Source organism: Ictidomys tridecemlineatus, chromosome 7, assembly GCF_052094955.1.
Source record: "Ictidomys tridecemlineatus isolate mIctTri1 chromosome 7, mIctTri1.hap1, whole genome shotgun sequence".
Taxonomy (NCBI): Eukaryota; Metazoa; Chordata; class Mammalia; order Rodentia; family Sciuridae; genus Ictidomys; species Ictidomys tridecemlineatus.
This window is the reverse complement of record NC_135483.1, coordinates 169,036,604-169,050,634: the sequence shown is the minus strand read 5'-3', so window position 1 is coordinate 169,050,634 and position 14,031 is coordinate 169,036,604. Positions and strand designations below refer to the sequence as shown.

At 37.0% G+C, this 14,031-nt stretch overlaps 1 protein-coding gene and 1 pseudogene across 2 annotated transcripts in view; one reads left to right on the top strand and one right to left on the bottom strand.

Annotated features, from left to right (window-relative positions):
- The window catches only part of Pard3b (par-3 family cell polarity regulator beta), a 978,588-nt gene that overhangs the window by 535,232 nt on the left and 429,325 nt on the right, over positions 1-14,031 (bottom strand). For both annotated transcript variants that reach the window (XM_040294778.2, XM_005335090.5), the window contains exon 4: positions 4,103-4,212. In XM_040294778.2, coding sequence (XP_040150712.2) covers positions 4,103-4,212 — 110 coding nt within the window. The remainder of the gene's footprint in view (positions 1-4,102; positions 4,213-14,031) is intronic.
- On the top strand, positions 11,413-13,854 carry LOC101958028 (heat shock protein HSP 90-beta-like; annotated as a pseudogene).

Below are 14,031 nucleotides of genomic sequence, written 5' to 3'. Positions count from 1 at the left end.
TGCAATCAAGGGAAGGGAGGTAAGACTTCTCATAAGCAGACTTTGCCTAAGAAATATCCTGTGCCCAGGATTCTCTTTCTTTAATTCAAAAGCAGTCAGTAGAACTGGATTTGCTATTGTCTTGGAAGATAAATAGCCATTGCTATCTGCACATTAATAATTGTACTATTCTGGTATGAAAGAGGAATAGAGGAAACAAATTTCTGTGCTGTTTATCTGGTGGTACCTTAAGTAACAAATATTGAGATTTGGTTACTTATCAATATAAACAGAACATGAAGTCTGCAGAAAATTTGATATTTCTTATTTAGGCCCATTTTAAAACTACAGCATGTTCCAGAGTGCACATCTTAAATAACCAATTTGTAATAACTTAGCCAAAAATAAGTGCAACTTTTCTAACTTTTAAAAACCACACATCCCTGGGCATCAATGAAAAGTTTACCCTCTATGGTAGGCCTAATGAATTGCAACTAAAAATAACAGTCATCAACTGTGTTCTTCAAGGCAATATTTCAACATAATCAAATGTGTCAAATATTCATTCTTCAGATTCTTATGCTGTGGGTTATATGTTTCATTTCTTGGGAATGATTGAACATAACCCACTTGGGGTCCTGCCATCTGTGAATTGCTTACATATGAACACTATTTAAGAGATGGAAATTTTGATTGTTCCCCCTGCCTTGGATATTGGACTGAAATGCAATTGAACATAGATTTTTTTTAAGCAATTATTTTTTGTAATGGGTGTTACATGGCTACATTATCACACATTCCCCATATTCATCATCACTTATCAAATAATGGGAATTAAGTACAGGATAGCTGAAGTTATCGAGGAAGCATCCAGTAAATTCTGGAATCTGAGACATGGAATAGAACCTGAAGTCTCACCTTCCTGAGCTCAGGAGCTTGCCACACAGAAGCTGCTCTGCAATGTGTCCGCAGCTAAGAATGGAGCCTATTGTGTTCCCATGGTTCTTTTACCACTGAGCAAACAATGAAAGTAACTATAGGGCTATATGCAGGGTGCCACAAAATGGACTCCTTTGAGAGTCACTGGGGTCACTGTTAATAATTACGCCAGACAAAAGGCTTGAATCAGGACTTGCTGTACACAAGTTCAACCATACTTTCACCAGGGAGATGAGATGGTCCTCAAAGATCTTCCCATAAATATCTCCAACCATTTCATTAATGCTAAATTCAATTTTACTTTTGTCCCACAGATGCACTATGCAATATAAATGGAATAACAAAAACAGCTGCAATTTTAAATTTTCTAGTAGCCATGTTATGAAAAAGTAAAATGAAGCAGGTGAAAATAGTTCTAACAATATATTGTGCTTAACCCAAAATATCAAATATATTATCATTTCAACAGTCAATATAAAAATGATTAATGAGATGTTATTTTTTTTCACACTTCAGTTTTTGAAAGAGAGTGTGCACATTCAAAACTTCAATACATTTCAAATCAGATCAACTCTATTTCAAGAGTTTCACAGCCATATAAGCTAGTGGCTATCATGCGAGGCAGTGTAGATCTAAATAGTCCACAGATTCAGATATACAGAAATATATGAATAAAGTAATAACACACACACACAAATTGTATCTTTTTTCTAGGTAAAAATAGATTCGATCTATTTATTAACTTCACCAAGTCTTGCACAATAGGGCAGTTAAAACATCTGTCTCTTGCCTGGGGTGAACCAAATTTTTGAACTTATAAACATTTTCCAGTCAGCTTCTTTTGGGGGAATAGAAAAATGACTGAGATTAATTATTAATTATCAAGCAGGCTAATTGCTGAGAATTTTGTAGGGCTTTTTTTTTTGTAGAATTTTATATGTGCCTTGCTTTCCTAAGTCCAAAACAAATATACTGAGCACCTTCCACATTTGGGTAATAGATATATAATGATAAGTCAGGCCCCGTGCTTGTACCTGGAGATGTTAAGGCTTCTGAGTGTCATGGAGATTATTTTACACTAAAGCAAGAGAAGTATAAGATGTGTTTCTATCCCATGGCAAGTCAAGAACCAGACTCTACTTTTAGCGTCCCAGGCTGTCATGCCCAGAGACACTGAGAGAAAAGGAGGAAATACCCTTTTTCCTTTTTACTCTGGATAAAACTGTTTTCCTTTTTACTCTGTGGAAAAAAAAAATGAAGTATAAGGATTTAAGTCCCAATATTTCCTTGTGAAAAAGGATATGCATATCTCTAGTAATAGTTTGTCGTCCTGCCTCGTACCCTAACTTGTGGCACTCACAATGTGATATTTTGGTGAGACTACGGAATCTATCAGAAAGATAATAGCCCTATAATTTCCTTTTAGGGAAAGCAATAACAGTAACATTTTAATTGATGTAAGTGCTGCATTTATGTAATGAAAAGATAAATTTTGCTGGATTTTGTATATGCAAACAACGATCAAATACACTCTCATTTTAGATTATGCAGATACCCTAAAAATCAACACTAAATTGTAGTTATTCTCTTTTATGCAATTATTCTCTCATTTATATAGTCCTCTTCCCCCAAACTAATATATTTAGGCTTAACATGGTCTCAATCAGAGGGTTACCAAAAAAAAAAAAAAAAAGCTAGCAGAGCTTACCACTTACCACATACTGGTCTTGTTTGTATTCATCATTAAAGTAGACCACACACACCTGATTTTTATTAAAGTTCCATTAAATATAATTCCTTAAAAGGATAGAGTTTTAAGTAGAATAGTGAGAGAACATTACATCTAAAATACTTTCAAGACATTTGCTTGCTTATTTAAGGGAAGAAATATGGCAAAATATTACCACGAATGTCTTAATACATGCCCAGTGGTTTGGTATAGCAACTCTTACCTCATAACATTAGCACTGGCTCTTGATAAGAAAGCCATGGACCAAACTGGGAGAATTTGTTTAATCTATTTGGCATTCTGATAAACCTATAATATGTTGCTTTTTTTTTTCCCCTAACGGTGCTATAGATACACTCAAAATAGAAGACTTGCTTTTAGGAGCTAACTTTTTAATATGGTTATATTGTTAAGGATGCCCTATTGCAATGATATGTAGACATTAATTGAAATCTAACTCTAAGGCTATTTGGATGAATGAAGTTCAATTACAACTTTTCAAAGCAAGTAGGAATTAGCATAAAGATCCCACAGTTCTATATGGAAGGAAGATGTAATCTCTTCAGGAAATTATTCTCCATTTAACCTATGGATCGTAAGTATAGCAGTTATAAGTATATCTGGCTATAAGGAGTTTGGGTATATAATTTTATTTTTATCTGGATTTTAGTTTTATGATGGATTCTAGAAATCTAATAGTCACAGCACATATTCATGATATTGAAAATGTGAAACTGTATTACTAATTATCCTGATATGGCTTTGCAAAGCATTGTGTTATTAGAGAAAAAACATGTAGACTTCATCTTTGGGTATTTTTAAGCCACAGGATGAAGGACATGCAGTAGTACAGCATGCAAATTCAAAGCCTGTGAATGGGGGGTGACAATGGCCGGGGATGGGGATGCCGGAATTGACTCTGGAACATTCTGTATATGAGCTATAACCCCAGCCTTTTTTTGATGTTATTTTGAGACAGGGTCTCAGTAAATTTCCCAGGATGACCTCAAATCCTCCTGCCTCAGACTCCTAAGCCATTGAGATTACAGGTGTGTGCTACCACATCTGGCTACAAAGCATGATCTTTTCAGCCAGATCACTTGGGTTAATTTCCTGGCTCTGCCACCTCCTATGTGGCCTTCAACAAATTTCTAAACCTCCTTCGGTTTCAATTTCTTTATCAGTAAAATGAAGATAAAAACTTAACCTTGAAGCAAAAGTTTAGATGACAACTGAACAACACTGAAAACAGAGTTTGGCACATAGTTGATACTATATATAATGGCCCTCACCACACCTATGTACTATTAATAGATTGTACTATTATAACTACCACTGCATATCTTTGCAAAAGATTTCTAATTATTAATTTCCTTTCCAGACTGCAAAGCCCCAGTTAGTCTATGGGTAAGGACTTTGATCTCTTGGTAGAAATGCAAAGAGCAGGATACCTACTGAAACAACAGGTTTCAGACTCTGGCCACTGGGGTGTGAAGAGCTTGGCTGGGCATCAGCAGGTGGCCCTGGAGCTGGGTCACTGCTTCTCCTCACCAGCAGTGGAGTGCCTGCAAGACAAAATAGGAGGTGAGAGGTCAAAAGGGCCCTGGGGGAAAGAGAGTACATGGCACAACTGTGCTTTAATTAAAAAGTTTTACAACATGCTTTTATGTAAAAATATTCTTTCTAAGGATGCTTGTAAATTAGTGAATTTAATGATCTTTTGTCATCTGTATACAGAGTGACATGTGCAAACAAAATCTTTCAACTCTCATCTTCCCTCCACTTGAATTTCAAAACAAGCCATTGCATTGAACAAAAACTGTTAGGCAATGCACACATGGATAGTGGGAAATTTAAAAAAGGATCTAGAAAATATATGTGAATATTAAAAAGAATGATTATCCAGAAGAGGTTCATACAGTCAGTCTAAATTGCCATTCAGTAGAGCTAGAAGTGTAGTTATTATTGTCATTTGGTGCTTCTCAAACCTTTTGAACAACGATACATCCTGAAATAAATTATTTGCTGGGGTCATAGCATTAATGTCTATTTAAGTACACAAAGAGATTGGTTCCATTCACTTTCCTTTCTCAAAGTAGATAAAATTGATAAAGAAAATAAGTTAGTTCTTCTAAAAATATACCCTGATTTCTTTTTAATTTAATAAAGGCTTCCACTATTAAATATTTGAGTCAGTTATTAAATTCTGAAAAAAAAATCATACTATTAGAAAGTTCAAATGAAATTCAACCTTAGCAGAGCTGGCAGCCTAACTACTCCATTTGCAATTAGGCCTAAAATAACATTTTATATGAAATTGGCCACTATGAGAAAAGTCCTTAAAAAAGTTTTTAAATCTGCTTGTGGTTTAAAAATCACTTTCACATAAAAATTAACATTTTATTTGTGTGCTTTTGGGAAAAGACTTGAAAAGAGTTGAACTGCAATTTCCCATTTATCAATATTCTGAAAATAATTCCCAAACCTCTGAAGCTATTGCAGTTTAAAGGAACATTTATCATCTATGTTTTAAGTTATGTATAAAACTGATTTTATATGTATATCAACATTCTTGTTTTGTACAAAACACAGAATTGTTAATATTTTTCATCTTTGTCCAGATAGGAGTTGGTTTTTGAAATGTAAGTTATTTCATAATCAGAAATTAACATGCTACTCAAGATACAGACACCATGCCAGGAAGGTATTATTATATCTAAGTTCCCATTCTTTTCTTTTTTTATTAATGGCTATAGCCCTACATTATTTCCCACCCTTTCCATCTCCATCTCCAAAATTTCTTAAGCAACTGTCATACCTATAATTGTATGGTTGGCAAATCTTTTCCTAAATAAAATATGAAAAAAAAACAGGAGTAAAAAGCAAGAGAAAGAACTAAGAAATCTAGTCTCACACAGTATTTTTCCCTTTTTCAGGTGATCTGAAGAATAAACTCCTTTCAGTCTAAGCTCTGGAATTACTAGCAACATGAAATTTTGAACATGTCAGTCTGGGTGCAGTACCCTCAGAAGCACCTGTTATCTTTAAAATCACAAAGAAAATGGAGTAAACTCCATCAAACTTTGGCTTTTTCCCCAAGCATTTAACCTGACCAGGACAGTATACCTCAATAATCCTAAAATGGACAACACAAATAACCAAAAAACAAGGAATGCCATGGGTCACCAATGTGTTTCCTTATCGTCAAAAACAAGTTAAATTAGAGGCACAGAAATGGAAATCTTAGGGACAATTTTGGTTATAATGGTTTTTCAGCTGAGACATATACCTATCTATGTCATATGAATATGTGCCTATAACAAGATTTTTCTTGGTTAATAAACACTCTTTTTAAAAAGAACTACTGTAGATAGTTTTCTTTAACTTTAAGGATATATACCCATGTCTTGTCACACTATCCATCTTTATTTTAATGACAAAAGGTTATCTTTCTTAAAGACATATTTTTAAAGTAGAACACATTCAGCTTTGTGAATTCAACTAATATGCTACAGTATTAGTATGACTTCCCAGAAGGTGATAGTTCAGTTTTGCACCAGTGCATCATCTATTGGGGCATTTAAAAGGAGGAGATGGTGGCCATTACTATGTACAGATTTCACATTTTTATTGATGTGTTGAAAATTAATTTTATTAATAATTAACACATAAAAGCAAAAACCCTAAAGCCACACAAATAAACTGTATGATGGCTAGATCTTCAACATACCCTTAGCTCATCAGAAAAAAAGTTTTCGTCTGTTTCTTTTTTTTTTTTTTTTAACTTCACATTTGAATGTCTCTTGTTGAGACACTTTCCCATTTTCTTTGGCTGTCTTAATGTGTTAATAGCAAGTGAAAATTATTCCATATTGGAATTAATAATGAGCATTTTAAAATATGAACTGTTATCTCAGAGAGTTAACAACTTTTCCTCGTATTATTTTTCCAGTCACCAACCCCCGTTTGAGGGTGGCTGTGAGGAAGAGACTGAGTTACAGCTTAAAGACAGTGAGATACATTGTGGTGTATAATGGAAGGCAAATAATGGCAAGGACTGAAGATGATCTGGGTCCATGCTTGGATATACAGAGAAGCCACGTTTCCCAAACAAAGCTAACTAAAATAAGGAGTAGACAAATCTATCCAGTTTTATGGAGACCTCCCTTCCATGGGACAAATGTACATAACCTCTGCATTGAAGGAGTTTACAATTTAACAATAGAGAATAGATGCTAATACCACTAACTGTCATGTGGACAGGGCAATGGGTTTTTGAGTCAAATGATCTGACCTTCCCATTGGCTGGTTCTGTGACATTAGGCTTGAACTACTCTGTGACACAGTCTCATTGCTTAACATCTGCTAGTAATAACGTATCATGGAGCTGATGGGAGGTGGAAATAAAACACAAGGAATGCCTAGGACGTGGCACTACCCATTATGTCATTACAGGCAGACAATCTACCCTCTTCCCCTGTCCTACCCCCATGAGAAAGAAGAAATAGCTCTTGTTGCGAATAGCATTCTCTGCTCAAATATCTGAACTTCTGAAAGGCAAGTTAATTTTCATGGAATGATATGTCAATGAAAATAGTAAAATCTAATTTTGTGCGAAACTAGATATAGCCTTACAATAGAAGTCAAAGCTTTAAAGGAAAAAAAGAATATATATATAAAATGGGAAGGAAGTTAAAAAATGGGAGAAAATGCTATTCATTAGTATTTCTTTCAGGTAATTGAGAAAAGACTCTAATTTTAAAGGCATAAGCCTTTAGTTCAGCTCAAGAACGATAGTATTCTGTGAAATCACAGCTAAAAGCCACTAGAGGCAAAACTCAAATAAAATAAGGAATATTAAGAACTTTAATGCATGAAGTCCTACATAACGGCTGATATTTTCCCACTCAGTTAAATATTTGAGAATCTACTACACACCAGGACATTTACAAGCAGAGGGATAATGACATTAAGACAAGTAGTTATGGTGCTTACTCTCCGCTTAGATTTCAGTATGAAGGTAGGTAAACTCAGATGAGTTATGTGTGGATACTTGGAGAACCCATACCAACAAGCACACCCACACACTCCAGAGTGGATGAAGTCCCTATTTTATTTAGCCAGATACTCTGAAACAATGGAAACCAAAGAGATGGAGACTTGGAGCAGGAGAAGAGTCCTTGACTGGGCATGCAACTGCTGGTGATTTCATCCTCACATAACAGAGTTTTACCATGTTAAGAAAAACTCACTTCCTACTGGAATACTGCCTATGTAATCTCAGGGCTTATACCACATTCCAGAAAATCTCATACAAACACTCACTGTAACTACTTTAAAAAGATGGCGAGACTCCTCAGGTTCTTCAGGTTTTGACACAGTTAGCATTGGTCAAACCATAGCCTCATGGAAGAATAAAGTAGAACCAGTTCCCAGGTTCCCATAGATGATGGTGCATCTTCCCATTGCTGAGTAATCAACATTTTAGTGATCATGAAGTTGGTGACCAAAGGGATGCCTTTATTTATGCAATGGCCCCTTTAAGTATCACTAAGGCAGCCCAAAGGGGGGCCGCCTAATTCGGTTTGAGGAATAGAATTTTGAAAGAGGAAACAATTAATTAAAGGCTCAAGTTGCTATGCCAATGGGTCAAGCAAGTTATGAAGTCCAGCACAAATGTAAGGTGTTTTCTATATAAATCTGTTTATATAGAAACACACACACACACACACACACACATATACAACTAGAGGGATGCTTTCCACATTGAAGGATGTGTTTGGATAGACCTGGATTAAATGACAGGTGATATCATTTAATATTAAGTTTGGGGGCTTTGAAGACTAGGCTCTTATAGAGACTGAAACCAAGGTCCTGAAAAATCAATCATAACACATGCTGATATAGGTGGCAGAAAAAAACAAACAATGGTTTTAAACATAAGCCTCACATCAAAAGTCACAAAGGCACATATTCTAAATTGTACAATGTGTAGCAGCAGAGATTTATTTATTTAAAGATGGTTAATGATCCTCCTGAGTAAAACCAGAAGCCCAGCTTGTCACCAATATTGGTGCCATTTCGTCCCAGGGCAGTCACAGTCAAAGTGTTGACATGACATTCTGTAAGATGGGGCCTCTAGCATGGAGAAGCTGGGAGTGCAATGTCAAGATGCAGGGCCTCTGCAGTCATAGGCAGAAATGGGGAGAGAAACTGGAGGATGACGTGGGGGGGATTTGGCAATTGATGACATATACCTGCAAATGAGAAGGACCATAAAACAGACATGTATAGCCCATCTTCGTCTTCTACTTCTTTCTTGGAATAGAGCAATAGGGATGTTTTGGCAGCTGTTATGATTCGTTTCAGGGAAAATAAAAACCTTGGCTTCAGCCCACTGAGCATTAGACTGATTTGCTTTGAATCTAAAATGCTTGGTATGCCTGAGAAACCAAAGACGAGATTTTCAATTGTTCAAATTCATGAAGATTAATACAAATGAAGTTGATATTGAAAATCTTATTGGCTTCCAGAATGGGTGGGTAGAGATAAGCATGAGGTGAAAACAGGAAAAGTGCAAGAATCAGTGTAGGTTCATTAATGTCAATTTAAGATTGTTTGGGGGCTTTGAAGAATAGGCTGTTACACAGCCTATTCGTCATTACAAAATGACGAGAAATCCAGTATTATATTCTACCCCTCAATCCTTAGAAAGAAAGGGTATCTAGAATCATGAGTAGCTAGCAAAGCCATAGAGGAGAGAGGGGGTGGGGATATGGAGAAGGGAATTGGGATTAATATGATAACCTGTTAATGTGCAAATAGGGAAAGGCCATTTAAAAAAAAAGTCTCAACTTTCCCTAGCTGTAGTAAATTCCTTCAGTGTTATTGAATTATCAAATTGCCAAAACACTTGGATGGTTGGAGGGAAAGAAAAAAAAAAACTTGCCTTCCAATACTGCTGACACTTAAAATAAAAGACAAATATAAACATTAAAAAGTGCCTCAAATTGAAATACTTTGAAATTGATACATCTTTCACATTGATTATGAAAGCAAATTACAAATGGCCAAAATTCTTATAGATTAAGAGAAGTTAAAGAAATTGGAAAAAAAAATTCTGTGAGGTAATTCATTATTAATAGTATGGTAAGATATTATCATTGGCTGCATCTTGGTTTCATATTCCTTAATAGACTCTGCAATTAGCACCAGGAATAAGTACCTTGCAATTATCTTGAACTTTAATGAAACTTATTGAATGAGCCTGACATGAAAATATGGGTTTCTACTGCAGAAATATGTGCCTTCTAAAGGTGACTCTGTCATTATGTCACCTCCAGAAAGCTGTTTTGCCTCAAAGTCCACCCTTTCCTCATCAGCGACATAAGTACTGTTGGAAGAGCGTGCCAAAGTCCCATTCCAGATCTACAGAGAGGATCTAGAATTTATATAGCCAATAAAAAAATTGAAGTACGAGAAAATAGGTTCCTAGTCTTTTGGACTTGATTTCTACTACATTTTTATTCACCTGACTCTTCTCTACCCTGAGGGTCACATCCTCTATGAGATTAAGTGCACAGAAGTTAGGGGAATAATTTCTTTTCATTAGCAATTCTTTAAATCTCAAGAAATTAGCAAAAAGAAAGATTCTGATAGGAAGATACCAATAATAGGAAAGGGTGGTGAAAACTGATTATCTAAGAGGCAAACATAAACACATGGTCATATGGGCATCTCTCTTCTGGAGTGCCTCTCCCTTGCAAATGATTTACATGCCTTGCCAGTATTCCTGTTACTCCTGTCAAACCTCAGTAAAAGACTAGCGAAAGTGGTACATCATTTGTTTTTGGAGACAACTAGATTTTCTTATAGTAAGGAGTTTTATGGGTATCAGATCTGGCTTTTCAATTGATACCTAACAAACTCCACAGTACCAAAATCTGGAGACCCATAAAAAATGGTAATGGTACCAATAGCCATACAATTTATGGCCAAGTAGCGAGAAGAGATCACTTTCACTGCAGGAGTGCCTGACCTGCTTTGGTGCCTGTCTGTGATGAATGCAGCAGCTGTGACATGCATTCAAAGGATGAGATGGAAAATCCACACAAGAGAAACAAAGTCAAGTTTTAGCTGTGCAGAAATTTTAGTCTTAAATATCACATTAGGAAAGAGACTCCCAGTATTGCTATAAAAGGAACAAGGAAGTTCAAGATAACTAACACTTAATACCATTTTTCTTTCATTCAGATTGCAAAAACCGTGCTTGTTCAATACACAATGGCTCAAATGCAAGTAATTCACAGAAAAGTCACTGAATTCACAATGGATATGAATGAACACATGCATGATAAAGCTCTTTCAGTATATGAAAAGCTGCTTAAATTGAATTGGAATGCCACTGCTACAAAAACAAGACTTTTTTTTTTTTTTTAAACTTAGTTTCTCTGAAGATGTTTGTGTTTTCAAAATGAAGTGTATTTTTGCCACATTCCTGAGAGTACAGGTTTTTCGACTATGGAAGTTTTCACATATAATCCAGCTAATAGATACAAATTTACAATTTTGCTAATTACATAAACTGTTATAACATCAGTTTGTCATTCCATTTAAAGTCAGTTAATGGCAGGTCTTGGACATGCACCTGGTTGGAAAAAGAGCCATGACAAGACACAGGATGCTTACAAAGGTCCTGGTCTCTGCAAGGCAAATGCTCTATGAAAGAGATAAAATAATAAGAAATACAAATAAAGATACATGAGTTGATAAGCTCTTGAGTCACACCCACACAGCCTAGGCGTCTCGAGCCAGTCATATAATGTTTGGGCCTGGCCTACTCTAACACAGTCCTTTGTCTTCAAGATGCCAGAGGAAGGGCACCATGGAAAGGAGGAGGTGGAGACACTTGTCTTTCAGGCAGAAATTGCCCAAGTCATGTCCTTCATTATCAACACCTTCTATTCCAACAAGGAAATTTTCCTTTGGGAATTGATCACTAATGCTTCTAACACTTTGAACAAGATTCACTATGAGAGCCTGACAGACCCTTCCAAGTTGGACAGTGGTAAAGAGCTGAAAATTGACATCATCTCCAGCCCTCAGTAAAGCACTCTGACTCTGGTGGACACAGGCATTGGCATGACCAAGGGTGATCTCATAAATAACTTGGGAACCATTGCCAAGTCTGGTACTAAAGCATTTATGGAAGATTTTCAAGGCTGGTGCAGACATACCCATGATTGGGTAATTTGGTGTTGGATTTGATTCTGCCTACGAGGTGGTAGAGGTGGTAGGGAAAGTGGTTCTGATCACAGAGCATAAACGATGATGAACAGCATGCCTGGGAGTCTTCTGCTGGCGATCCCTCACTGTGTGGGCTGACCATGGTGAACCCATTGGCCGGGTTAATAAAGTCATTCTCCAACTCAAAGAAGAACAGACAGAGTACTTAGGGGAGAGATGGGTCAAAGAAGTGGTGAAAAAGCATTCACAGTTCATAGGCTATCCATTATTTAGAGAAGGAACGAGAAGGAAATCAGTGATGATGAGGCAGAGGAAGAGAAAGGTAAGAAAGATTAGGAAGACAAAGATGATGATGAGAAACCCAAGATTGAAGATGTGGGTTCAGATGAGGAGGATGACACTGGTAAAAAAAAAAAAATGAATAAGAAGAAATATATTGATCATGAAGAACTGAACAAGACCAAGCCCCTTTGGACCAGAAACCCTGATCCCATCACTCAGAAAGAATATGGAGAGTTCTACAAGAGCCTCACCAGTGACTGGGAAGACCATCTAGCAGTCAAGCACTTCTCTGTAGAAGGCCAGTTGGAATTCAGGAAACTGATGTTCACCCCTCGGCAGGCTCCCTCTGACCTCTTTGAGAAGAAGAAGAACAACAACATCAAGCTATATGTCCATCATGTGTTCACCAAGGACAGTTGTGATGAGCTGATACTAGCATATCTCAACTTTATTCATGGTGTTGTTGACTCTGAGGACCTGCCCCTGAATATCTCCTGAGAAATGCTCCATCAGAGCAAAATCTTGAAAGTCATCTGCAAAAACATTGTGAAGAAGCAGCTTGAGCTCTTCTGGGAGTTGGCAGAAGACAAGGAGAACTACAAAAAAATTTATGAGGCATTCTCTAAAAATCTTTAGCTTGGAATCCATGAAGATTCTACCAATCAGTGATGCCTTTCTGAGCTGTTGTGTTATCATACCTCTCAGTCTGGAAATGAGATGACTCCTCAGTCAGATTATGTCTCTTGCATGAAGGAGCTACAGCAATCCATCTATTACATTACTGGTGAAAGCAAAGAGCCAACTCTGCTTTTGTGCAGCGTGTGTGGAAGTAGGGAAGTAGGGCTTTGAGGTAGTATATATGACTGAGTCTATTGATGCAGCAGTTCAAGGATTTGAAGATTTGATGCCTGGTCTCTGTGACCAAGGGAGATTTGCAGCTACCTGAGGACAAGTAGGAAAAAAAGAAAATGGAGGAAAGCAAGGCAAAGTTTGAGAACCTTTTCATGAGCAAGCTCATGAAAGAAATCTTGGATTAAAAGGTTGATAAGGTGACAATCTCCAATAGGCTTATGTCTTCACCCTGCTGCATGGTTACCAGCACCTATGGATGGAAAGACAACATGGGGTGGATCATGAAGGCCCCGGGCACTCTGAGACAACTCTACAATGGAGTACTTGATGGCTAAAAAGCACCTGGAGATCAGCCATGGCCACCCCATTGTGGAGCAAAAGGCAGAGGCAAACAAAAATGTCAAGACTGTCAAGAACCTGGTGTTGCTGCTATTTGAAACTGTGCTGCTCTTTTCTGGCTTCTCTCTTGAGGACCCCTAGACCTACTCCAATCACATCTACTGCCTGATAAAGCTAGGCCTAGGCATGGATGAAGGTGAAGTAACAGGAGAAGAACCAGCAACGCTGCTCTTGATGAGATACCCACTTCTTGAGGGTGATGAGGATGCATTTTGTATGGAAGAAGTAGATTAGGAGTTGCCACTGAGAAATCTGCCCTCAATGTAGTGTCCTACAGTACCCTTGAATGGCCCTTTCCCACTGGGCTTTGCTGCTGATTGATGTTCTAGTGGCTTTATCTCCTATCCTTGGAGTCTTAAGGCGGGAAACAAGGGCCTCAAGTCCCCATCTCCTGTCTAGTTTAGCAGCAGAGTTGGATGTTGTGTTATGTTTTGGTGTTGTTGTTTTATTTTGTTCTAAAATTAAAGTATACAAAATAAAGAAGATACAGTATTATACAGAAAAAAAAGATACATGAGTTAATAAATCCAAATAAAGTATAACGAATCATAGAGGTGAAGGAAAGGAATTCAACACATGCATGTTAACCTTTAGATCATTATTCT